The sequence below is a fragment of the Pleurodeles waltl genome, chromosome 9 (assembly GCF_031143425.1).
Source record: "Pleurodeles waltl isolate 20211129_DDA chromosome 9, aPleWal1.hap1.20221129, whole genome shotgun sequence".
NCBI lineage: Eukaryota > Metazoa > Chordata > Amphibia > Caudata > Salamandridae > Pleurodeles > Pleurodeles waltl.
This window is the reverse complement of record NC_090448.1, coordinates 42,711,454-42,736,949: the sequence shown is the minus strand read 5'-3', so window position 1 is coordinate 42,736,949 and position 25,496 is coordinate 42,711,454. Positions and strand designations below refer to the sequence as shown.

Genomic DNA, 25,496 nt, shown 5'->3' with positions numbered 1-25,496 from the left:
AAACGTACTCTACTTAAGTGCATAAACAAATAAAATCGCAAATAATATTCCCCCATAATAAAATCAGTGCTTTCAATGGTTTACCTCCACCTTTCAGTGGCGCTCAAAGCTATGAGTACCAAGCTCATTAGACGCACAAAACATTTGTTGTTTTCAAGACTTCTTTGTAAGCACATATACAATTAGGCTGCATTATCTTTCCAAAGGATGCCAAACGTTCTCACAAAAGTTATTTATTATTCTTAGCAATGTTCACCTTCAAGGAATATGAGAATAGCATACACTTTTTACAGACAATATATAAACATGTTGTACACAATTAACAATAATTTAGTTCACTAATCAAAATAAAGAAGCCAAAATAAAAATACGGCAGAATTTTGCGGGTACAACTACAAAATAATTTAAGTTTGGACGGCTGCTGTCTGTACTGCAGTGACTGACAATATATTGCACTTTGTCATTTTAAGTCAGGAAATCATTCCTTCCCTAAAGTTATTGTGATAATGTTCAACTGTACCATGTTGAGAGATAGAAAGAAAAGGATGTGATTTTGGACTAAAATAGAATTAAGCTTGTCATATTTCTCTTCAGCGCGGGTCCCTTCTTCCTTTTTGTGCGCTGCTTTACAAAATGCAGCTATATGCCACACACACCAAACAAATTCTTGATCTGCAATGAGTTTTTGTATGTATTTTTTTAAATATATTAAGACAAAGAACATACATAAAACCGGTGTGCTTGTTAATAGAAATTCTCAATGACAAACCACGAGCTTGGTCCAAAGCTTGTCACAAACATTTAGTCTTTTGTTGTGTATATTAGCAACTGCTTGTTGTTGTAGGGTTTTTCTTAAGAAGCATAGCTCAGTACGTACATCACATGTTATAATTACCGGAGCTTCATCTTGAGGGTGATTATGCCTAAATAAGTGAATATATTACACATAGTATTGGCAATATCTTTCTTATTTGTTATTTACGAACACTATGGTTCTGTAATGCGAGGCAGACTGGTTAAAACATATGCTGTTACAAAATCAATGGAAAACAATGTGTTCTTTAGTGAGGCCTGCAGCTTATCACTGCATTTGATGTTGCAATTAATAAATGTGATTATTTTGGTAAGGTTCCCTTTCCCCAACCATTTTTCACCCTCTTGTCCTCTCTCATTTCCATGTGGCAAAACAGTATGACCTGTCCACAGTTGCTAGGTCTGGATTTCTGCAGCAATGTGCAAAAGAACCAGACCAGACTTTAACATCTTAAAATGCACTTAACCTATCCAATGTGGAAAACCCAATTAAGAACTCATCTTGTTGGTTTTGTGTGTTGTCAACTTTGTTTTGTTTTCCCAACAGTGTGGTATACGTTTGTTTATACGGTTCTGGATGTGAATTAATAGTCAATGTCCAAATAAAGCACAACTTCGGCCCAGATACAATCACTAGTACAGTTATATTACACTATATATTATTTTCATAGCAGGTGTTCTAAATTTTAAATTAAGGGGCTGTATTGTGGTCAGCTAGCACTCTAGCTGAATACAGAAAGAATTCCCATTGCAAGATAGCATAAAGCATGCAGGTCGGAAGGGAAGGGGCTCTTTACAAAAGCAAGAGCAAAATAAATAATGACTCCTCTTTTTAAAATTAAGCTTTATAAATGTTATAAAGTTGTCCTTTTGCAAACAATGGTCCACAATAGAAATCCAGCAAAGGTTGCCACTGGGCCTGTGCTGCTCTTGGAGGCGGCCGATAGATTTACAATATTCACAGTAACAAAAAAAGAAAGAAACACGAGGTTCGTCTTTGACACTTTGGGTTTAGGGTGACCAATAAGTGTGAAACATGTGAATCTTTCTTCTTTCTTCAGTCCTAGGAGGCTGAATTCCAAACAGATCCAACTTAGTCAATTTGTCACATGCCAGTTGGCTTCTACGTGACTATCCCATGGATTTCAGATCCCTTTTAAATTCTCAGTAGGGCAGAATGGCCCATTCCATGGTGCTTTTTCTGGCAGTACCCCTTCTGCTTCTGTCCAGTGGGTTAGCATTTCAGTCCTCAAACCTATCCCATGGCTGTAACCATGCTGGAGTGATGGGGATGTCCAAAAGATATGCTGGAAGATGGATGAATGGGAGTGGGTGTCTGCAGAATGTGTCCAGAGTGGCTAAAAGGGGGCAGGTGTCCCATGGGAGCAATGTGACTGGCCAGAGCCGCAGCACTGAAAGGAGAAGATTTCTCCTGCATGCATTTGGACAGTTCCTCAAAGCACTCTGACCCTTTCTTGCATTTTTTGGATTTATTGGACATCTTCCTGTTCCTGGTCTGGATGCCCTCCTTTTTCATTGTCAGCGGCCTGTTAACCTGCAAAAAATAAGAAAATCAGGCTCATGTGGACAAAAGTTAACCTGCATAAAAATGTTCAGACATTGTTTGGGGGTATGCACTATAGACTTCTTTTTTTCAGAATGCCAAATCGTTAAGATTTGGTGTGGAACTTTATTGTGTTTGTAGCTTGGTCTGGAATTCTGTTTATGTAAAGATTCGAACTAACCCATCCCATAGCATGTTCACCAAAGATTTATAAAAGTTACACTTCCAACGCTAGTGTCAGCTGTTGCTTGATTCGCATTTAATAAATTTACTGGGGTGTTGTCAGTCCTTAATCGTTTGCTGAAATTGCTTTAGTCAGATGTATGTAAATCCTATATTTGGATTGCCGTTATTATTTAGTTTGTTTATATCGCTGTTTATCCCTTGTTTTACATCTGTTAGTTTTATTCTGGGGTTACTATATGGCATTGCCACTTTCTACTCTTTGCATATTTGCTCCTTTTGCAAAACAGTCTTGACACTCCATGCTTTTGGCTTGCTCTACAGAAAATAATAACTAACCTAAAACTAATAAATAAAATAAAAATCAGAAAAAGCTTGCAAAGGCACTATTTATGCAGCGCAGACACCTCTTTCTACGTGTGCCAAGCCACATACATGAGAGCTTTCCTACCCATCCATGACATAGTGTCACAGAAACTTCAGGCAGTAAACCCAGGCATGCTCTCCTCTTAAAAGGGTTCCTGCTACCTAGCAGATACAATGGAAACTATTTAAAAAAACAGAGCGAGGCCAGAAGAATTGACCAGAGTTGGGTGCTAGGTTCTATACTATCGTACTCACTGGAAGTGAATGGCCTGTGAGTGGATTCAGGTCAAGAGACATGTTTACCTCTCTTACATTTTGTCAGTAATTATATTTTTATAAAAACAAAAATTAGATATATTAATCCTGTATATCAGGTGGATGTTTGGGTGGACTGAATTATTTAAGGGGAATAGTGACTGCCAGGTCTCACTAATGAATGCACATAATTAATTTGGGGAAATTGTGCATCGCTAAATATACCTCTTGAGTGGATGCTGTAGAAAACACCATTGAATGGTACGCATAGGGAACATTATAGATGAAAATATACAGACGGGATTTATGTGAAGCATGTGTATATTTCGGGACAAAAGGTAAGATACATTCGCTATGCGACTGGTCTGTATTGGGGTTTAATGATGAAAACAAATGGAATGTCATCAGCCGTTGAAGTAAATAGTAATATCGAGTGAAAGTGCTTTTCTTGAGGTGGCCTTTACTATTGGGAGTTGGGATTCGGAGGAAAATAGACTGTGTTGTTGTCTGTATGTATTATTGTGGCATGGGAAGGCATTTCTTCCCTGTGCAAAGGAAAACATGAAAATATTTATTTTTGCACTAATGGTACACACGTGGCACTGAAGCTCGGCGCAACCTGTACAGCAGTTCCTTGCCCTCTTCGGGGAGCTGAGGTTAGTTTAACCAGACAGAATGCAGGCGCCCACCGTGGCTGCTGGATCCGTGAAGCGCCAACAGTTGAGCTTATCTTTCTGTGTTGGTCAGATTCCGCAATCAAGTTTTAATGGACTTCGATGCCTTGGATATGCAGCAGCTTCCTACTTATGTAGTATTTCATGTTGACCTGTTTGTGTTTATATTCAGTATTCAGAGCATAGCAGCAGGCGCTACAAATTAAGATATATTATATCACAGTGAACTTGATTGAAAATATCGGTATTCACATTTTGCATCGGGTTTGTTCTTTCTTTTGTGTGTTTAAATAGTGCTTCGTGTTACAATGTTGACACCCCCAAATGTTACACGTTGCTCGTTTGGTTTATATGGCTGGAATATTCTGCGGGCTGTGTGCCTGTTAATGTTACACGTTACACGTGGTGGCTTTTCCGGGCCCTGAGCAGTGCCCTCGCCTTTGTGTCTTTTTAAATGAACATGTCCAGCCAGTGAGGTCGCCCTGATGCCCGCGCTGTAGGAGCCAAGCTAAAGCCTTGCCATGTCAATGGAGGCTGCATCACTCTGCTGAGGGAAGAATAGCTTCGTCTCTCCGGGGAAGGGGAACAGAAACTGAAACCAATAACGTCTGGGGAACGCCACGCCGCCGCGAAGGCCCTGATGGATGCGCGCGTCCTTAATGGGGACGGGGGGACGCCCCATCCCGGGAGCCGCAGCTGTCATTACAGACTTCACCCAGGCCCGACTGCACAGCAGTTACAACCCCCCCAAGCACCGCCGCAGTAATACTCACGTTGTGCAGTTTGTAGTACAGGCCACAGGCGTTACACACCGGGTCCCCGTTCGCATTGCGTCGCCATAAAGTTGTGGTGGTTGTCTGGCAGTTGGCACAACACGTCCCTGCTCTTCTGGCCGCCGACTACAAAAATGAACAAATAAGTATTTAAAAATACGGCCTACCGACACACAGACAACAGTGGAAGTGCAACAGGGTGTTTAAAGAGGTTGAGGAGAGATTGGGGAGATGGTGTTACTATGTCACCGGTGCTTGGGCAGTGAGAAAGGAGGCTTTTCTGCAGGTAAAGTTCAAGAGCAGTTGCATGCGCCTTTATCAGTCCTCAGTACAGGCTGCGGCTGTAAGAAGGAACAACACTCATCTGCAGGAGTGCCCAACATGTTAAGTGCTTCTGTCAGAATGCCTGGCCTCTTTCAGAAAAAAATAACCTTCTCCGAGTGTGAACAGCACATTCATCTCAGCCCGGAGAAAGCTTTCCCTTGTGAAATGGAAGGGTGGCAGTAACCCTGAATATGGGACGGTTCGAACATGTTGCAAACAAGGATAGCGTAAAACCTTAGTTTACAACATTCCATCCGAGTTACTAGTCGCATTGAACGCATAAATGCCCGCGCCCCCGTTCAGGCTTCCCGTGTAGCACTAAAATACATGATTTTTGCTTTAGTAGGTCAAGGGTGTGGGTGTTTTTATTGAAAACAGAAATAAGAGCACACAATAAGTTTTTAAAAAGCGCACTTGGGTTCATGACCCCTAGACGCAGCGACAGGAGATGGCTGTTTACATTTCTCCCTCGGTTTCTATGTGCTGGGTGCTCCAGGCTGAGGCGCTTCTGTGTTACAGTTGCTGTTTCTTTTGCTTTCCAGCCCAGAAAGCTTTTGGGCCTGAGAGCCGATACGGTTACACTTCTAGTTTAGCGTTTTTTTGACGTGTCAGTCACATTCCTCAAGTACAGCCAGTCATTAACCAGCGCTGCTAAAGCTGAAATCGTGACTCATGGCTAAAATCCCCCTGAATCTTTCCCAAAATGTTTTGACTGCAACCCGTTGTCCCGCACCCCCACCCTCCTAAACTGCTGCAGCATGTTGAAGTGTCCCTAGCATAAATTGAAACACAAATATATTTATTATTCTTTGCATGTTAAGCTTTATTTGTAGTGTGTTAGAAATGTTAAAACAACCAGGATTGGCTGGCATGCCTGGCTTGGAGGAAAGAACAAAAACTCTAAACCTTTTCGAGTCCGGAAACAGAAACACAAAGTCTCCTTATCTTTGCAGCGCAGATATCCGGATAGGAAACTCCTAGCACGGGCTCCGAAAGGGCACAGGCAACCAAAAGTGCTTGCAATGAAAACACTGGCTGGAGGTGACTCCATGGAAAATGAATGCTTTCAAAGGAAGCAGGCCGGGGATTGCGAGGAGGCGAGCACAACTCTGCTCTCCTCGCATACTATCAACTGAAATGACTCTCTGCCCTTTTGAAAATCACACAAAATGGCTGTTGGGTCGGCGGGGCGGTTTAATGACTTATGCTCGTTTCTAAATCCTTGATCGCTGTAGCTGACTAGGTTAACCCTTTCAGTAGCGGGTATCCCACAGCTGTCACGTTGTGGTGTCATTTTCTCCCTCGCTTCCCGATAAAGATGGAAATGATGCGCACTCATTGGAGCTGCTGTTTGTGCATAATCAAGTCATAATAAATTACAATATTCCTGTTTTTTTTTTATGGTTAGCTTGATTTGTGTGTACACATGTAGGTTTGTGTTTACTACGATTTAGTGTCCAGTTTCATAAAATGCGCCTACGCGAGGCATGCACTGCATATTTGACTGTTAGCGTGGGTCTGTGTGCCGTGTGTGCGAAGGATGTTTTGTGTGCATATGGATGTATGTTTTGGGAAGTAAGGGGGCTAGGGCGCTGACATCCCATGGCTTGAATGATCCCACAGCTGTCACATGCATCCTTGACATGTACGGTCTGCTAGCACGAAAGTCTGCACAGGTTCGTTAGGCGAAGGTATCATGTACCAACAGGGCGTTAGCCACCGTGGGTGGGGAATGTGGAAAGCGCTGCAGGCCGCGGTGTGACCTCGGCGTGACTCCGGCTGCCAGGAACACCTCCACTGCCGCGCAGAGTTGCAGTGTGGACAACCGCCGAGAAAACAGCGCTTGAATACAAGCAGTGGGTGGTTGAGGGTGCACTGTGCACACACTCTCCCCTCGAGTAACAGCAGTGGGTGGATGAGTGTGCACACACTCCCTGCGAGTACCAGCAATGGGTGGACGAGGGTGCACACTCCCTCCCTTCCCAATAACTACTGATCATTTTTTTTTTCTGTCTGGGTTGTGCAGAAGTAAGTGTGCACGCCTGATGTAATCCTCACAGCTAAAGCACACGCATCCCCGTCGGGCCTCGTCCAGTGTAAGAGCTCAACACACAGTCGCAGCAATTGTTTTCTAAGTTCAGAAATAGGCAGAGTCCCTGACATTGTACAAACACTACCCACAAAGCGAATCGTAAGTGCACAAGACAAAGTGAGCTGCGTGTGCCAGAATTCGGGCCCTTGATGTAAGTAATGCTTGTTAGATGGCACTACACTGACAGAGTATGAGAACTAAAAAGCAGACACTTGAGATATACTCGGACAATACTGTTGCATTATACAAGCATGCATGAGTGTTCACAGCCCCCACCGGACACCTACCAGTCTTCGTTTTGGTTTAATGAGAGGTCGGTTTTGACCATTCATTTTGTGATAGAGCCCACAGGCGTTGCACAGATAGTGACCGGTGCCGTCTCTTCTCCAGAGAGGGGTGGCCGTCGCTCCGCAGTTCACACACTCTCTGCCTTCTAAATGGAAACACGAAGAAACCGGGTTTCTTTCTTTAAAACAAATTCACAAAATCGTTTTGCAGTGTCCTTCAAGCAGGAGGGTTAATACACAGTTTATACAACAACGAAAGCACTTTATAATAAGCCAGACAGTTATATAACTTAGCTCAACTTTCATTTACATTTGAGATGTGCCATTTTAATTCAAAACAAATCAGATTATGCATTTTCATGCCATTGTAGACGACAACATGTCGGCGATATGCATCAGAAAAGAAGAGTTAATTGGGAGAAAACGTGCATACAGTTTTTATATATTTTAAAAATGCTTGCAGTCGTTTCTGGTTTGCTTGAACGTATTAAATATGAACAGACCCTGGTTTTATGTAAAACAGCCGGGCCTGGAGCCTATGCTGTTCGACCCCAGTGCTGCGGCTGTCCTACCAGATGAACAGTGGATTTTATATTTTTTTCCTAATGAACGAACTATAAATTCAACGCAAATCTGTTACTGCAAGGACATTCTTGGTGCACTTTTCACAGCACATACCCCATTTCAGATTTGTTTGATATTTCGAAAAAAGCAGTGGCCCTGCCGGTGAAATTTCGATGAAAGTGATGGCTGTAATTATTTAGGGTTGTGTTTTTATTCCCGTGAGCTCCACTTTTCACAGCACATACCCCATTTCAGATTTGTTTGATATTTCGAAAAAAGCAGTGGCCCTGCCAGTGAAATTTCGATGAAAGTGATGGCTGTAATTATTTAGGGTTGTGTTTTTATTCCCGTGAGCTGCTTCCAGACCTATTGATGCTTGCATTTCACATGGTCGCGCTTTATCGAAGACCGATGGCCACAAAGGGTGTGCGCTTGCCAGAGGTTGTCAAATCCGGCATTCCTGTATGTGTGTGCGGGAGGGGCTCACAGACATAGGGGGTTATTCTAACTTTGGAGGAGTGTTAATCCGTCCCAAAAGTGACGGAGAAGTGACGGATTTACCACCAGCCGTATTACGACTCCATTATATCCTATGGAACTCGTAATACGGCTGGTGGTATATCCGTCACTTTACTGTCACTTTTGGGACGGATTAACACTCCTCCAAAGTTAGAATAACCCCCTTAGCCTTGAACATAGAACTATATGTTTAGGATGGCGAGTTTCCCTACTCCGGCCCACACACATGATTCCTTTGCCCTGCTAAAGAAAGAAGTCATGTCCTCGAAGTGTGTCTGTCGGGGCAGAGGTCCGGGATTGGGGACGGCAAAGACGCAGAGAGTGTCACCGGCTGGAACGTCGTTGGCTTTCTTTACCTTCAATAACACGAGCCCGGTCACGAACTTCTCTCCTTTCAGCCCGGAGGTCGTCTGATGCCCCCCGCCCCCACCCAGTCACTTGACGTCTGTTAACAGCCCGGTGCGGTACAAGCTTCCTAGTTTATAGATAAATAAAGGGTCTGCTGTGTAGTTTGTTCTTTGCCTGCAGTGCGTCTTCGACATTTCAACAAAGGTACTCAAAGCCCATCGCCACAGCGCTGTGCTAGAAGATGTATGTACACAACCGCCGCTAAAAATTCAGACAGCATCTGCTTATTCTCCCTGGCCGCCAGCCGTTATCAGTTTTAAACAAATTACACAAGAGTAGTGAGTGTTTCCCTGTGTAGACGCATTAACACAAAGCCTGCCCTCTCCTACAAATATTGTGCGTGATATAGGAAACATTGCCAGTGACTAGTTACTGACACTATCTGCAGTTCTACGAAAACCTTGATCACACAAAAGGGAAGGGAGTGTATTCTTTATCAGATATATACTGCCAAGGGTACTCTTGGAGCATTTGTTTAACGTTAAAAGAGAAAGACAAGAAACCTCTCCACTCGAATCGAAAATTCACTATTAGGCCAAATTTGCATAAATCATGTGCCAGGATGCCCGGGGTACTAGCACATTGGTATTTTGTAATGCAAACAATGCAGCCCGGGGTAAGATATAGAGGTGGGGAAATGTCGAGAGATTTCAATGGCAGGTAACTATCCAGCGGCTCCCAGGACAGGGCACACATTATTTACACAGATGGTGCCACGTCCAGACCGGGCAGAATGGTGTATCTCTGCTGGCAGTGACCATCGCTACCCAGCAGCCGGGGGCAGAGTCTGTTCACCGCTGCTGCTCGCCAGGGAAGAGCGGGCTCAATGGAGAAGGTGCGGTGTGTCCAGAGATGGACCCGCGTGGGTAAAGTTTGCGAGGTGGGGGGGGGGGGGGGGGGGAGGGCTCATCTCCCAGCTCCTGCAGCACCTAATCCAGTGTCGTGTCCATGTCAGCACAGCCGATCTTCAGTGTGCGCCTTTCAGCATCTTCTCTATCGGCAACACTTCACAGCAACATTCGCCGAATAACGTGTGTTTCCTAAGAGTATTCATGAATATCGCTCCTTTAAATGGCGTGGTTTACTGCTACGCCCTTTATGTTATAAAGCCATAAAGCAGTGATTAAATATGTTTCGATTGGATTGCAATGATTGAATAATATGGATTTATAACAACATAAAGTGCTACTGAACAGCATTAACTGAATAATAAGGTTTTTGTACTTAACGAGCGTTCTGACCGTCAGACACTGCATAAAATGTGCCTAGAGAAGAAGCCCTTTGCAAACAACAAGCATTGATGAATGTGGGTCGCTAACCCGAAGCACTTTGTGAATAACAATTATTGAATAATTTAGACTTTTACCATGCAACGCTTCGTAAATGGTAACTGCTGAGTATCACGGGCTTCCAACCTGAAGCACTTTATGAATAACATCCTTTGAATTACGGGCTAAAACATGTCAATTACAGTTAAAACCATGAAGTGATTTGTGAACAGTAACCTTTAAATTATGCCAATGTCTCATAGCTAACGCTCTATTAATATAACTACTGAATACAGAGGTTTCATTTTTAAAGCATTTCGTTTATATCATTTTATGTAAATGTACTTTATGAATATCCACTAGAAAATATGCTTTCCTAACATAAAGAGAGATTTGCGATTGGCATTAATTTAGTAGCATGTTTTCATATTACAAGGCGGTTTATTAGTAAAAATTCATGGGTGGCAAGGTCCCCCCCACCATATCTTTGTTTTCTGTACAATAACTATTAAGTGCTATAGCTCTGTGTCATAAAACACATTGTGACTTGCACTCTTTTGATGTCCCTTTCTGTCACAATAAAAATACGGTTTAGATTTACTTTTCTAAGGCTGCCATAAATCACTTTATAAATGAAACTCTTGGGTGACATGGCACACTCCTAACTTAAAAGAACTCATGGATAATACCCTGATGGCAGTGCATGACCCTATAAAGCGATCATGAAAAATACTCTTTAGATGGGTGGCACCCTGCTATCATAAAGCGCTCTGTGGGTTATACTCTCATAAAGCGCTCTATGGGTAATACTTTGCATAGCATTGTGAAGTGCAGACAGGTACTGTATAAGAGACGTGTGAATAACTCTCACCTGAACAGGATCGGCTCTTGCTCCTCTGCTTGGGGGTGAAGCTGGAGGCCGGGCCTCCCAGGAGGCTCCCCGGGTGGAAGAGGCTGCCGCTGTAGTCGTGAGGGCCGGGCACGTAGGACGGGTAGGTCGGGATGGGATGGTGGGTGCCGGCCTGGGCACCCATGGAGGCAAGGCTGCTCCGCAAGGGGCTGGCACTTTCCATCTTCATGCCCCCGTCCGACAGGTGAACCTGGTACTTGAGGGCCTCCTTGTCTTCGGGCCGAGCCCCAGAGGGGGAGGAGGCGCTGGCCGAGCTGGGGTCCGGGGACACGTCCTTGGGAGGGGTAGGCGGAAAACCAAAGAGGTGCGAGCTGGAGTGCGAGGCCGGGGCCGAGGCTGAAGCGCCGCTGCCTCCTCCGTAAAGGGAGCCCGGCCCTCCACCGGGGTGCAGAGGCCCCTTGGCGAAGGGACTGACCGTCCAGGGGTTGTGGTGGTGGGAGAGCGCGGCCTTCCCACTGTCCAGCCACGGGATTCCAGGGCTGTGGAGGAGGTGAGGCCGGCACATCTGGCTTCCGGTCAGACGGGCTGTGGAAAGAGCAAGAAACACGGAGTTAACCCCACGGACTCTGATTCCTTTAAGTAGAAAGGGAAATGAGACGGTCCGAGGCGCTGAGACAGAGGAAAGGGCGAGAAGAAAACACGGCTGAGGAACACGCGTAAAGCGCATAGAGCAAGAAGAACCAAAGGAAGAGAACAGGGCAGCAAGTGCCAAGAGCATGGAGAATGGCACATGTATAGGATGTTAACGACAAAGGAGAATGAAGGATGAATGGTGGAGGAGGACCGAAAAACTAAAAGGCGAGGTGTGACCGAAGCTGTATAAAGGAAGAGGCACTCGGAGCAGCAACGAGGAAATGAGATTGAACCGAACTAGAGATGAGATTGAAGGAGGCACCGTAAAGCAGGATGGGTAGAGAAGCACAGGAGCCCATTCGGGGAAGGGGGAAACAGGAGCAGTGAAGGGACAGACTAGATAGAGGACAAGAAGAGCAAACTGTAAGGGCAGAAGTGTGTGAGGAGCAAAGGAGCCAGGGGCCAAGGGACAAAGAGTGTGGAATCAGACAGTTACAAGAATTACAAAAGGGCATAAAGAGCGAAAGAAAGGAGAACAAAGTACAGGGAGAAACGAGTTAAAGGTGCTACAAAAAAAGGTCGAGTTAAGAAAGAACGGCAAGAAGTTTAAAGGCAAGGAGAGCAAATGAGCGTACAGAAAAATAGAGTAAAATAAAGAGGGGCGATAGAGCAAAGGGACATACACAAAAAGAGAATAAAATAAAGAGGGACAATAGAGCAAATGAGAAGAGCAAAGGGACATACACAAGAAGAGAATAACATAAAGAGGGGCGATAGAGCATAGGAGAAGAAGAGCAAAGGGACAAACAGAAGAAGGGAAAATAAAGAAGGGCTATAGAGCAAAGGGACATACACAAGAAGAGAATAAAATAAAGAGGCCCTATAGAGCAAAGGAAAAGAAGAGGAAAGGGACATACACAAGAAGAGAATAAAATAAAGGTGGGCTATAGAGCAAAGGAGAAGAGCAAAGGGACATACATAAGAAGAGATTAAAATAAGGGACCGATCGAGCAAAGGAGAAGAGCAAAGGGACATACACAAGAAGAGTTTAAAATAAAGAGGGGCGATCGAGCAAAGGAGAAGAGCAAAGGGACATACATAAGAAGAGATTAAAATAAAGAGGGCGATCGAGCAAAGGAAAAGAGAGGAAAGTGAGGACGAGCAGAAGATGGTGAGTGGAAATAACAAAGGGCGGTGGAAGCAAAGAGCGACGACGGGCAATGGGTGGGAAGTGAGAAGAGAGCAGGCGAAAGGAAAAGGAAACAAGCAAAGGGAGAAGGAAAAGATCAGAGAAACGTCAAGGAGATGAAAATATTACAGGCTATGGAAAGAAAACGGTCATAGAGAAGATATCAATAAGTACTTGAAGGGCGAGAAAACGGCAGTAACGGAAAGAGGCACAAATACTAGAAGAGTACAGGGACAGAGATGATATCAAGAAGAGGTACAAAAGAGCGAGAAAACGGCAGGAAGGGAAAGAGGCACAAATACTAGAAGAGTACAGGGACAGAGATGATATCAAGAAGAGGTACAAAAGAGCGAGAAAACGGCAGGAAGGGAAAGAGGCACAAATACTAGAAGAATAAAGGGGCAGAGAGAAGATCTCAAGAAGAAGAATAGAAGAGCGAGAAAAGGGCAGCAAGGGAAAGAGTAAAAAATACCAGAAGAGTAAAGGGGCAGAGAGGAGATATCAAGAAGAAGTATAGAAGAGCGAGAAAAGGGCCGCAAGGGAGAGAGGCACAAATACTAGAAGAGGGAGGGCCAGAGAGATGTTAGCAAGAAGAAGTATAGAAGAGCGAGAAAAGGGCAGCAAGGGAAAAGGCAAAAATACTAAAAGCGTAAAGGGCGAGGGAGAAGACATCAAGAAGTACAGAAGAGCGAGAAAAGGGCAGCACGGTAAAGAGTAAAAAATAGCAGAAGAGTATAGGGACAGAGAGAATATATCAAAAAGAGGTACGGAAAAGAAAAGGGCAGCAAGGGAAAGAGTAAAAAATACCAGAAGAGTAAAGGGGCAGAGAGAAGATATCAAGAAGAGGTACGGAAAAGAAAGGGCAGCAAGGGAAAGAGACAGAGAAGACAGCAAGCTGAAGTACAGAAGAGCGCGCAAGGGGGAGAGGCAAAAGTACTAGAAGAGTAAAGGGGCAGCGGCAGAACGAGTAAAGTGAGGAGCAGAAGGCAAACATCACAATAGCAATACTGTGTCCTTTGCACTAAGAACACAGCAAACTAGCTTCGTACTATTGTTCTGCTTGTGCAATACAACACGACGCACGGTGGCCTCTATTCATATTGTTATAGAAAAATGAAGAAATTGAATGTGGGGCCACTTCTTTATATTACATGATTTTTTTTCAAGATCATGACATAACATTTTAATATAAATCTATTTAAAAATACATCAAACGAGCTGTTACTTCTTGCTACTCTGAAACGGAACAAATTAGCGTGATATCTGTTTTGTTGGGGTTTGTTTTCTCAATGCAGACATATCTAGTACACAAGCAGCAATAATAATGCAGATGGATTGGGTTTGTCTTTTTGAGCTGATGCGAAATTTCTGTAACAAAGGGTATAAGAGAGCACAGCAGAGTAGAAACAAATGCATAGGAAATGAGAAGAAACAACGGAAGCCTAGGAGTCGAGCGCTGCAGTGTGGGCCCTGGTGCGCTGGAGCACGCAGTGAACCACACGGGGCCTGTGCGCGCACTTTCAGGTGGCACCGGTGATGTGGGGCAGGCAGGGTGCCTGTAGCCCGCTGTCGACAAAAGCTTCCAGAGCAGGCCTCCGACACGTACGGTGCAGGGGCCCTGGCGAGCTGGCAAGACGCATCCAGGGGCTCGGCAGTGTGACCCCATCACCCCTTAGCTCCCTTCACGGAGTACATCCACTGCCAACCAGGCCTTAACCCACCGGGGGGTGCCTACTGTGTAGAAAGAAACCCTTGAAGCAGGAGCTGACAGGTTACAGGGCCAAGCCATAGGGGCAGTGGAGCCAGGCAGCGGACAGGTCGCGCTGGAGGGGTTAGTGGACCAGGCAGGGGTGTTGTGGTGCTAGACAAAGGTTGCTATATCTCAGGCAGGTGCCGAGGAACTGGCTAATGACCGAAAACCTAAGATGTTATGAAAGCAGGTAGTGGTGTGTGATGGAGCTAGGAAGACGTGACATTCTCCCTGCAGCAGAGGGTTATTGGCAGAGGCAGTAAGGGGTACAGAACAGGGCATCAGTGCGACTCATGCAACAAGGGGACGGCAAGAGGTTTTTAATGACCACACGGGGAAGCCGGACGCTGTTATTCAACCCGGGCGTAGGAAAGAGGCGTGCTCAGGTGGGAAGTGGGCTCTTGACTTCTAGTATTCGACAAGGATCTCTGTAGTTAAGTGGCATAGGCCACGGTTAGTGGGAGCGCACCAACTCAGCTGGCACCCGACACGGCGGGCTCTGGAGGGGTGCAGGTGAGCCGGGCAGTGGAGTTGAGGGGTCGTACGGCCAGCCGCCCGAAGTTCCGCTCCCACAGTGCCGCCAAAGTTGATCATGTTTGAGCACTTTTCAGTTTCGCTAACCCCTTTGCCCCCTTCGCCTCCCCACACACGGCTTTAACTCCACGGTCACCCCACTGTTAGGGCCCGAGCCTGTAGTGGATAGAAGCACTTACCGTGCGCCTGGCTGTAGGAGACCCGGGCCCGTGCGTGTGCCGAGTTGGCATAGTAGGGGTTGCCCTGCGAGTCCAGGTGGTTAAAAAACACGTCCACTTCGTCGGGCGGCAGCAGCTGCGTGGGCTCCATGTAGTTGTGGCCCAGGTGGTGCGAGTCGGGGTGCTGGCCGTTCAGCACGGCATGGTGGGTCACCCAGCGGGGCTGGTCGGGTGCCACCTCCATCATCTTCCCGGCGCTGTCGGATGGTCTCTGGCGCGCTCGCTGCCCTTCAGCACATAGGGTTGTTCGAGGCGCTAGAAAGACGCGTTCCTCTCAGTACTGGGGTGGCTGTCCGAGGCCCATCCGGGAGTGTGAGGCCGCTAGTACCGCCTGCAACAAGGAAAGGAGACAGATGAGCTTGGTACTCACTGGGAACATACTGCAGACAGCCAAGCGCGGGGTATTCACGCACAGTGTGATCAACTGCTCAAGCGCCGCTTCCGTGCAACAAAAACGGTCTGGTTATCTACGCAAGCACAGCACGTGTGCACTCACTCACACCGCAAACACAACCGAAACTGGTAATGGTAACACCTCTGTGGCTTGCAAATGCCCCTTCGAAGTTTATTATTAAGCGCCGTGTGAAAGACACATTTATGCATGCTTTAAAGTGACAGTTAAGTATACAAGCTTTAAAGTGACAGTTAAATATACAAGCTTTAAAGTGGCATTTACTAAGAAAGGAGGATGGAGTGCTTTTCCTGGGGAACAGTATTTGCAAAAAATAAAAAAAGAACTAGCGTGCCCGGGTTGATATTTTTGAATGATGAAGATGCAGGCAGAAAAACGTGGGGTTTTTATGAATATATGGTAGGAGGGTGACGTAGAAAGAAATAACGGAAACAGCGCATTCGAATAATCTTCAAATTAAACGGAGCCGTTAAAAAGCTCCAGTGACTCTGAAATGGAGCCCTTTTGGAAAGAGGCCGCAGACATGAAAGCCCCCGCGCTTGATGCATTGCCCGTCTGATTTATTTGGACACGCGAGCTCTGAAGCGCTCTGACAAAGCAAACAAGATACTCCCCCGGCTGTCAGTGACAAACGGGCTGCGGCGATCCGGCACCCAAACACCGCAGCCCCCCTCCCCGATCACAGGGGGCCGAGCAGCGCCCCGACCATTCTAGCGCCGTGACCCCTGCGCAGCACTCCAGAACCAAGGCAGCGCCGATCCGCAGGTCCGATCGTCAAGTGCAAGAGCGGTGCCCCCAAACATAGGCAGCGCAAACCTCTATCCGAAACGGGGTGCAGGAGCGCTGTGTACTCAGGCTAGCACCCCCAAACATAGGCAGCGCCAAGCCTCTATCCGACCACGGGGTACAGGAGCAGTTTGTACTCCGGGCATCCTCCTAAACATAGCTAGCGACAAGCTTCTTTCTATCCGAGAACGGGTTGCAAGAGGTTTGTACCCCTAGTGATGCACCCCTGACATAGGTAGCTTCGAGCCCCCTATTGGATTATAGGGTGGAACAGTGTTCTATCCGGAGAGTAGACACCCCCGACTCCTAGAGAACGGAGTCCAGCGTGCTTCGTACTTGACACCGTACGTTGGGGCGGGGGTTGTTTAGGGGACTTTCGATGGCAAATAAAATTCGCTTCGCTCAGATGCGGAAGGAAAACAGCATTTATTGATAAGAAGAGGGGCTCTCCAGACTAAGGCGGGAAGACGCTTGCAGAAGGTATCTGAGTGCGCAGCGCTAAATGCAGGGTCCCGAGCGCTGTGTACTTACAGAGAGAAGTGCTGTGTGCCCAAGAGCGCCCTGGCCCTGCCCGGCTGTGCCCAGGTGTGCAGGCGTGAGAGAGGGCACCAGGCAGCGCCTAGGGTGTCCGGCTGCGTTGCAGTGGTGCAGACTGGAGCTGTGCGAAGTCCTGCTGCGGTGGATGGGCACCAAGAAAGGGGTATCGGGTGCCGGGAGTGGTACAGGCTGCAGCTCTGGGAAGTCCGGCTGCCGTGGATGGGCAGACTCCAGCCGGGCCAGCAAGAAGCGGGTATCCGGTGCCGTGAGTGAGTGCCACAGGCTGGTAGCGAGAGGGGTTGTCCTGTCGGGCTGCTGGTGGCAGGAGTGGTCTCCGTCAGTCCCCAACGCTGCGCGCAGACACGGTGTCAGCTTCCTGGCCCGGCCCTTCCAGCTCTTATCCCCATAGGCACCCAATGGCAGACGCTGCAGTGCAAGGGCTGGCGCCAGCTGGACTCCTACAGCAGACATGAACCAAGGCAGCCAGGCGCAGCCCTAAGAAGCCCCCGCCCAGCCAATCAGGGGACCGCCTGGCCCGCCTCGCCATTGGCTGCCAGCCCCGGTGACTCCCAACATCTGAGGACTTGAACCCCCGCAGCACCACGCCTTAATTAGGCAGCCCCTGTCCAGGGCTGGGGCCCGCTGATTGTTTGCTTTTGTTTGTAACGCGGGGCAGACAAAGGGGCACAAACGTCCCCGAGCAGATTTCAGGTCCCGGCGCCTGCAAACCTCAGGAATGTACGCGTAGACGGCACCCCTATGCCTCTCGGTGTTTGTGATCATAGACATGGAGGGGGCAGACAACAGTAATTAGAACACACCTTCCCATTCAGGGCATTGTCAGCATCCCTGCCCACCTGTGTATCCAGACGCCAAGGAACATGCCTGGAGCACCCCGGGGTACTGTGGATGGAGGCGCTTTACAGGTGGAGCATCCCCAAATAACGCGCAATGCAGCCAGGAAAACGCGCACACCCTTTTTACACCTCCCCCTCGCCCCCAAAGATGTCAATATGAAACTTTACTGCCATTATGGCACAGTCTAATTAGCGCCTGTGGAGGCCCGAGCACCAGGTTGCGATTTTAGGCAACGGACACAGCCATGGCACGGGCGAAGTTCTTTTAAAATAAAAATATACTCCCGGGAATCTGAAAAACGGAAGGTAAATCGTGCCACTTTCTGTAAAACATAACGGGTCCCCTTCACACGCCAGCAGCCTGGCTGAATAATGCAGAATGATGTCTCCAGTTCACACCTACTCATCTGCTTTATCCCTCGATATTAAGGATCTAAATCGCTCTCCGTGCATAACAATATCTGTCTTACCACTGTGCATTGATCACTGCCCCTGCCTATGCCCTGCTGTGGTAGCTTTCCGAGAGTATTAAGCATTAATAACTAATACTCAAATAAAAATAGTTTTAGCACAATTTTATAAAATATTCGAAAGCATTCTGAAACCTCTTGATGTATAATGCTGCTATTATCAGTTTTGGCTGTTCTGTGAGGTGGTAGCCGCGGAGAGCCGGGGTTTGGGGCAGAGCAGGGCTCGCAGTTTGAGGTGTGTGATAGTGCCCTGCTATGGCGAGGCCTTGTGTGTGGCGTTTCTGCTTGCTAGACTCGTGGCCTGGGCTTGTAGGACGGTGTCTGCTCCATATAGGACTGGACTGTGATATGGTGGAGGGTCAGGGTGTGCGGTTCCATAATATGATCGCGGTTGTGTCATTTTCGACGTGCTTGGCACTGGCTATGGAGTGCTCTCTTGGTGTCTCGGAGAAGGGCTCCTTCTGCCTGTGATATTGGGGGCTTTGACTAACTCCTTTTGTTTTGTTGTTCTGAGAGGTGGTTATCCATCTAAATAAGGGTGTGCAGTTTTACAGTGGGAGGGGCTGTAAGTCTCTGGTGCCCTGGTGGTATCTCTGATATGGGGTACGCTTGGTTGCTCTTTTCAGTGTGGTGGGTGCTGGTTCACTTCCCGCTGGGGGCTGCGCCCGCAGTGGAGGATCAGACCCCAGGCCCCCTCTCTTCCAGCCCCTTAGCTCGGAGCGGGAGAGGGCACTGGGAGTGACAGTCAGTAATTGAGCTTTTTGATGCCGGCTCTCCCAGGCCAGGCGGCCCAGCCATGCTGACGCCGGCTGACTGACGTCACAGGCCGCGGCCAAACTCACCAGGAAACGGACTTTACAAAACTTCTCACCTCTGCGGTCGGCGCAGCGAACACGTGGGGAGAGTCCCCGGAATGCATTCGCCGCTCTGTTTATTTACCTATAGCTCTAACTACATTAAATCTTTATTTGTGCTATTAAATGACAACGGCGTTAACACAGTGTTAAATATTGAAGTGTGGCAATTCTAATACCAGGGAAGACACGAATGAATATACACGTTTTAATGTAGAGCTCCGATAACAAACTACAGAAGAAAAACTTATAAATACACAGAGAAAAGGACAGACAGAGTGAGGAATACAATAGACGTGCTGGCTCACTGTGTGGAGAGAGCGGCATGGATGCATGCATGGATGACCAAGGCAGACACACGGCCACAGAGAGACAAGCATACACAGTACATTCTTTTGCCCCTCTCAATGGTACCGCACCAGCCTGCAGGACTGACTTCACGTCCTGTCCCTCTCCCGCCTCCAAGTGACTCGAGCTTGTCCACGTTTCCTGCTAGTGGGAGGGCAGGAGAGGAGGGAGGGAGACCCCGGAAAGTTAAGTTGGAATTAGCCGGAGGAGGGCTGCGGACTGTCGGCACCGGACGGCCCTGTGTTGTCTGGGAAAGTGAGCGGAGAGCGCTCTGGGGTCGGAGCCCGTGGCAGACCAGCGGGAGTCGTGGTGAGCGTGTGGCACGATGGGGTAGATAAGATGTCACTGCAGCAGGCGCCTGTTGAGGAGAGGGGTATCTGGGGCCATGGGGGCAGGAGAGACACTACTCAACTGCACGACACATCTAGAGAGATCTCAGGGGCCTGGCGAGATCCCACTACACAGAGGAGAGAGCGGTCTGTAGGTACAGGATCAGTAGAGAGGGCGCTGTACAAGCTGCACTTAAAGGGGTCTGTAGGTACAAGGCCCAGGAGAGACACCACCATACCGCAGCACGCATCTAGAGAGGGGTCTGTGGGTACAGGGGCTGGAGAGACACCACCCTACAGCAGCACACATCTAGAGAGGGGTCTGTGGGTACAGGGCCCTGGAGAGACTTCACCCTGCTGCAGCACGCATCTAGAGAGGGGTCTGTGGGTACAGGGCCCAGGAGAGACACCACCATACCACAGCACGCATCTAGAGAGGGGTCTGTGGGTACAGGGCCCTGGAGAGACTCCACCCTGCTGCAGCACGCATCTAGAGAGGGGTCTGTGGGTACAGGGGCTGGAGAGACACCACCCTACAGCAGCACACATCTAGAGAGGGGTCTGTGGGTACAGGGGCTGGAGAGACACCACCCCACAGCAGCACACATCTAGAGAGGGGTCTGTGGGTACAGGGCCCTGGAGAGACTCCACCCTGCTGCAGCACGCATCTGGGGAGGGGTCTGTAGGTACAAGGCCCAGGAGAGACACTACCATACCGCAGCACGCATCTAGAGAGGGGTCTGTGGGTACAGGGGCTGGAGAGACACCACCCTACAGCAGCACACATCTAGAGAGGGATCTGTGGGTACAGGGCCCTGGAGAGACACCACCCTACTGCAGCACACATCTAGAGAGGGGTCTGTGGGTACAGGGGCTGGAGAGACACCACCCTACAGCAGCACACATCTAGAGAGGGATCTGTGGGTACAGGGCCCTGGAGAGACTCCACCCTGCTGCAGCACGCATCTAGAGAGGGGTCTGTGGGTACAGGGGCTGGAGAGACACCACCCTACAGCAGCACACATCTAGAGAGGGGTCTGTGGGTACAGGGCCCTGGAGAGACTCCACCCTGCTGCAGCACGCATCTGGGGAGGGGTCTGTGGGTACAGGGCCCAGGAGAGAGACCACCATACCACAGCACGCATCTAGAGAGGGGTCTATGGGTACAGGGCCCAGGAGAGACTCCACCCTGACACAGCATGCATCTAGAGCGGGGTCTGTGGATACAGGGGCAGGACAGACACCACCCTACTGCAGCACGCATCTAGAGAGGGGTCTGTGGGTTCAGGGCCCAGGAGAGACTCCACCCTGCTGCAGCATTCATCTAGAGAGGGGTCTGTGGGTACAGGGCCCAGGAGAGACTCCACCCTGCCACAGCATTCATATAAAGAGGGGTCTGTGGGTACAGGGCCCAGGAGAGACACCACCACCCTACCTCAGCATGCATCTAGAGAGGAGTCTGTGGGTACAGGGGCAGGAGGGACACCACCACCCTACCGCAGCAAGCATCTAGAGATGGGGGCCCGAGTGACGGCGCAGGAGCAGTTAGTAACGGGGATTGCGGTTTGGGGGCGTGATTCAGAGGGCACTAGTGTTATCATCGCACTGAGCAGAAACACGAAGAGGGCGGGGGCCCAGTCAAAAGGCAGAAGAAAGATAAGACCTCGCTGTGTTATTCTTCACAGGGAGGAGAGGTGGAGGCTGTAGGCAAATGGGAGGGCGTAGCTGCAGACCGACTTTCTCCCCACCCCTACCTTACAGGCAGAGGGGGCATGACAACAACATGACAATCATGACAGGGCAGGGGGCTCCCGTCTATTGACGCCATAGGATAGTGCCCAGGTGTCGGTAATACTTGGAGCTCGGCGCTATATGAAGGTCCAACCGAGTCTAATTCCCAACAGGGAAAGGCTTCAGTTGGGCATTTACGAGCCTTCGCTTTGCATTAGGTCGAGGGGGAGCTGGTGAGACTTGCACCTGGATAAGAAATCTAGGGGGCATATTTACAAGAAACTGGCACATCAGTGCTGATGCGCCAGTTTTCTTGCGTCGCCCCTACCCCACCTGACCAGACCATGGGTGTGCTGTATTCACAATATGGCACACCATGGCACAGGTTAGGCCAAAAGCGTCAGCATTTTTGACGCTATTGTGGCGCTTTGCTGCACTAGTGTCAACAATGTGGATGGTAGTGCAGCAAAGTGCAAGGAGACCCATTGATTAAAATGGGTGCGTCACTTTAACGCCTGCTTTGAGCAGGCATTAAAAATGACGCCAAAAATGACGCAGTGAAATTGTGTAGATTTCACTATCCCATTTTTGCGGGCCTCCTAATGCCGGAAGGCCCCCCTTGCATATATTATGCCTGATGCAGGCATAATGTGGCGAAAGGGGGCGCAAAGTGCACTTTGCCTTTGTAAATATGGCACAATGAAAATTGCCTCCTTGAGCCACATTAGCGTAAAAAAAAAATGAAGCTAGTGTGTCACAAGGAGGCACTAGGGTCTTGTAAATCTGGCCCCTAGTGTCTAGGGCTGGGAGCTGGAGGCTCTGGTCGCACTCTAGTGCCTGGAAGTGGCCTTGACATCTGTAGCTGGATAGTATGCAGAAGTTCACTTGAATGTGTGTGTTTGTGTGTGTGTGTGTGTGTGTATATATATATATATATATATATATATATATATATATATATATATATTAGTTTGTTGTGGGTGTCATACTGCACATTAAAGTGAAGATTTAAGAATCCTGTGAGTGCCACGTCATTGACAGCAGTGTCAAGTTTGTGTGATAATACATATTTTTATATATATATATATATTATTTTTTTTACTCCCAAGAGGTCCAATTGAGGAAGCTCTTTTTGTCAGTGCCCATGCCAGGGAAGGACCTTTCCCTTAATAAATCACCATCCAAATTTGACACTCGGTCAATGACGTGGCACTCACAAGATTTTCAATTCTTCATTTTAATGTGCAAATAGATACCAGCAACAATCACCAATGGGTAAGGTCTTGATCATGGTAACAAGTCAATCCATTTCAGGCTATATTTATCCTCTTCATCTCAACATGCCTCTATTTGGCATTCTGGGATATGTAGTTAAAACCAATACATATGTGAATACTAAAACATAACACAATAACAACAAAAATTTAAAGAAATCCTTCTGTGCAACTACGTATTCCCCTACATATTACTAATGAAATAAAAAAAAAAATATATATATATATATATATATATATATATATATATATATATATACAGATATACTAAGATAAAAAGAAACTACTGATTACTCGCTCTAATCACAACTTCTACTATCATCTATCGCTGTGTCTCTTAACAGCAATTATACATGGTTACATTTTATCACATCAATTCTTTCATATGGTTTTCTGTTGCAATTGCATTTTTTGATTATGGGTATAGTACCCCATATATCATTATCTCTTTTCACTATTGAAATTCATAACATCCCTCTGCAACCAATAATCCATTTAATCCTTTATATGAAAATATCTCAAGCTATATTCCTATTATCTGTGCACAGTTATAGATGACAGTACAGTTCCTCATCGCCGTTTACCCCAAAAGGAGTCTTGATTTTCAATCTGATGATGTATCTAGATTCTAGATGTCTCAGTTTCTGGACTCTGTCCCCTCCCCGTTCCTGCTTTTTATTGTAGCAGTGCCATAATATTTCATATGTAACCTCTCAGAATCTGGATGGTTTTTCAGATGTTTGGTCATAGCGTAGTTATTGTCATCATTCTGTACTGCCCTAATGTGCTCCAAGATACGTTTCTTTAAAGGGCAGATGATGCTGCCAACGTATCTTAGACCACACCGACATTCTATGACATATACCACAAAGGTTGTTTTGCATGTAATTCTATCTCTAATCGGAATCTCCTTACCCCGAAAATCTGTTACTGCCTTTTTATTGCAACCAATTTTACATCCTTTACACTTCTTGCAACTGTAAAAACCCTTGTTCCCATCTACTAACCAATTAGAGATTATTGGGGTCTCGAAATGACTTCTCACTAGTATGTCCTTTAACACTGGTACTTTCCTATATGTGACTGAGGGGCGGGTACCCACTCTCTGTCCAATATCATTGTCTCTTTTAATGATGTGCCAATGTCTGTTTAAAATATTCAATATCTGTTGGTTCTCTTTGCTATAATCCAAGATAAGTCTTATCTCATCATTTTCCATCATCACCTCCTCTGGCATTTTTTTATTTTTAACCAACACCTGTGCTCGTGTTTTTGCTGTGTATGCAGATGTTCACTTGAATGTGTGTGTATATATGTGTGTGTATATAATATATATAGCTGAATCTATCTATATATAAGTATATATATATATATATATATATATATATATATATATATATATATATATATAGAGAGAGAGAGAGAGAGAGAGAGAGAGAGAGAGAGAGAGAGAGAGAGAGAGAGGAGAGATCTTACTCTCTTGTATTTACGGTAGCTGGAATCTGGACAAACGTTTGGGTTCTATAAAGGTTCTTCTACTTTCCCTATTAAGCGTCTGGGCACACCTGGCCCTTGTATCTAACCAGGGGTCTCGTTTTCGAGGACGGAGCACTTGTGCTTGTGCCCCCTTGCCTGGCTGGTCCAGGCTCTTGCACCCCTTGCAGAATACAAGGAGCGCAAGGGCCCGCCTCTCAGAACTCACTCCTTGACTGATGGTACTGGTTTAACGAGTCTTCATTCCGGCGCCTGCATGGACAGGGACAGAGGGCTAATGGGCAGTGATTGACAACCCAGGCGTAAAGGACTGGACTCATGCATATAATGTTAGCAGGGCAGGCGGTGCGCTTAACCATGGCCTCCTTCAGTGGCCGATCACTGTATTTGCCACGACGGCTGTCAGTACATATACACTAGATTTATGTAGCACAAATACAGCTATGGAACAATAACGTTCGAAATCAGGGAGGTTTTACACGCACAACTGATAATCATTTATGTGCGATATGGACGCAATTCATGTAGCACATGCCCAGCGAAGCCATTTAAAATCACCCGATTTATGGCTCAGGCGCAGAACTCGAAATCCACATTCTCGTCTTGGTACAGATTACCTTGAGAATTCGCCGCTTGCTGCCTTTCAGTTTCCTTGTTAGGGTCGCTTTAGCCCGGGAGAGAGAACCTGGCCTGTCCTCAGCGGCCCTGTTCAAAGTTTATCTCCCTGCTCGGACATTACTTAATACATGTTTAGCTTCTACATGTGAAAACCAGACTAGCACACACCATACATGTAGATATATGGATCCACTCCGAGGTATTATTATAGAAGTAGGGCAGAAGCATACGGCCCATGTGTACCCCCTCTCACGAGTCTCGGCCCCTCCTAAACCCATCAATGTCATGAATAGCGCATAGAGCCGTTGATAATTCCCCACATACGTCTGCCTGTGTCTAGTGCATATATAAAACCGTATTTGTCGTTGTGTCCTCATATGTATCGTTTGAACGCGCGTGTTCGTTTGAGTAAATAACAGTAGTAATAATTCTATCAATAAGTTTTACTGCACTTTTACAAAATCAGTACCGTAATCGGGCATTAAATTACACTGACACCAATAAACACCCTATCGGTTCCAC

General features: G+C 47.2%; 1 protein-coding gene across 4 annotated transcripts in view; it reads right to left on the bottom strand.

Moving 5' to 3' along the window:
- Nucleotides 1–217: 217 nt before the first annotated feature.
- GATA2 (GATA binding protein 2) overlaps nt 218–25,496 on the bottom strand; it is a 47,839-nt gene continuing 22,560 nt past the window's right edge. The window contains exons 1-6 of one of the 4 annotated variants that reach the window (XM_069206244.1): nt 16,994–17,370; nt 15,226–15,595; nt 10,962–11,525; nt 7,332–7,477; nt 4,629–4,754; nt 218–2,368 (exon numbers count right to left, since the gene is read on the bottom strand). In XM_069206244.1, the coding sequence (XP_069062345.1) occupies nt 2,069–2,368; nt 4,629–4,754; nt 7,332–7,477; nt 10,962–11,525; nt 15,226–15,451 (1,362 nt within the window). In that variant the 5' untranslated portion in view covers nt 15,452–15,595; nt 16,994–17,370 and the 3' untranslated portion in view covers nt 218–2,068. Of the gene's footprint in view, nt 2,369–4,628; nt 4,755–7,331; nt 7,511–10,961; nt 11,526–15,225; nt 15,596–16,993; nt 17,371–25,496 lie in introns of those variants that run through there. The other 3 variants (XM_069206242.1, XM_069206245.1, XM_069206243.1) reach the window with 3 other exon arrangements.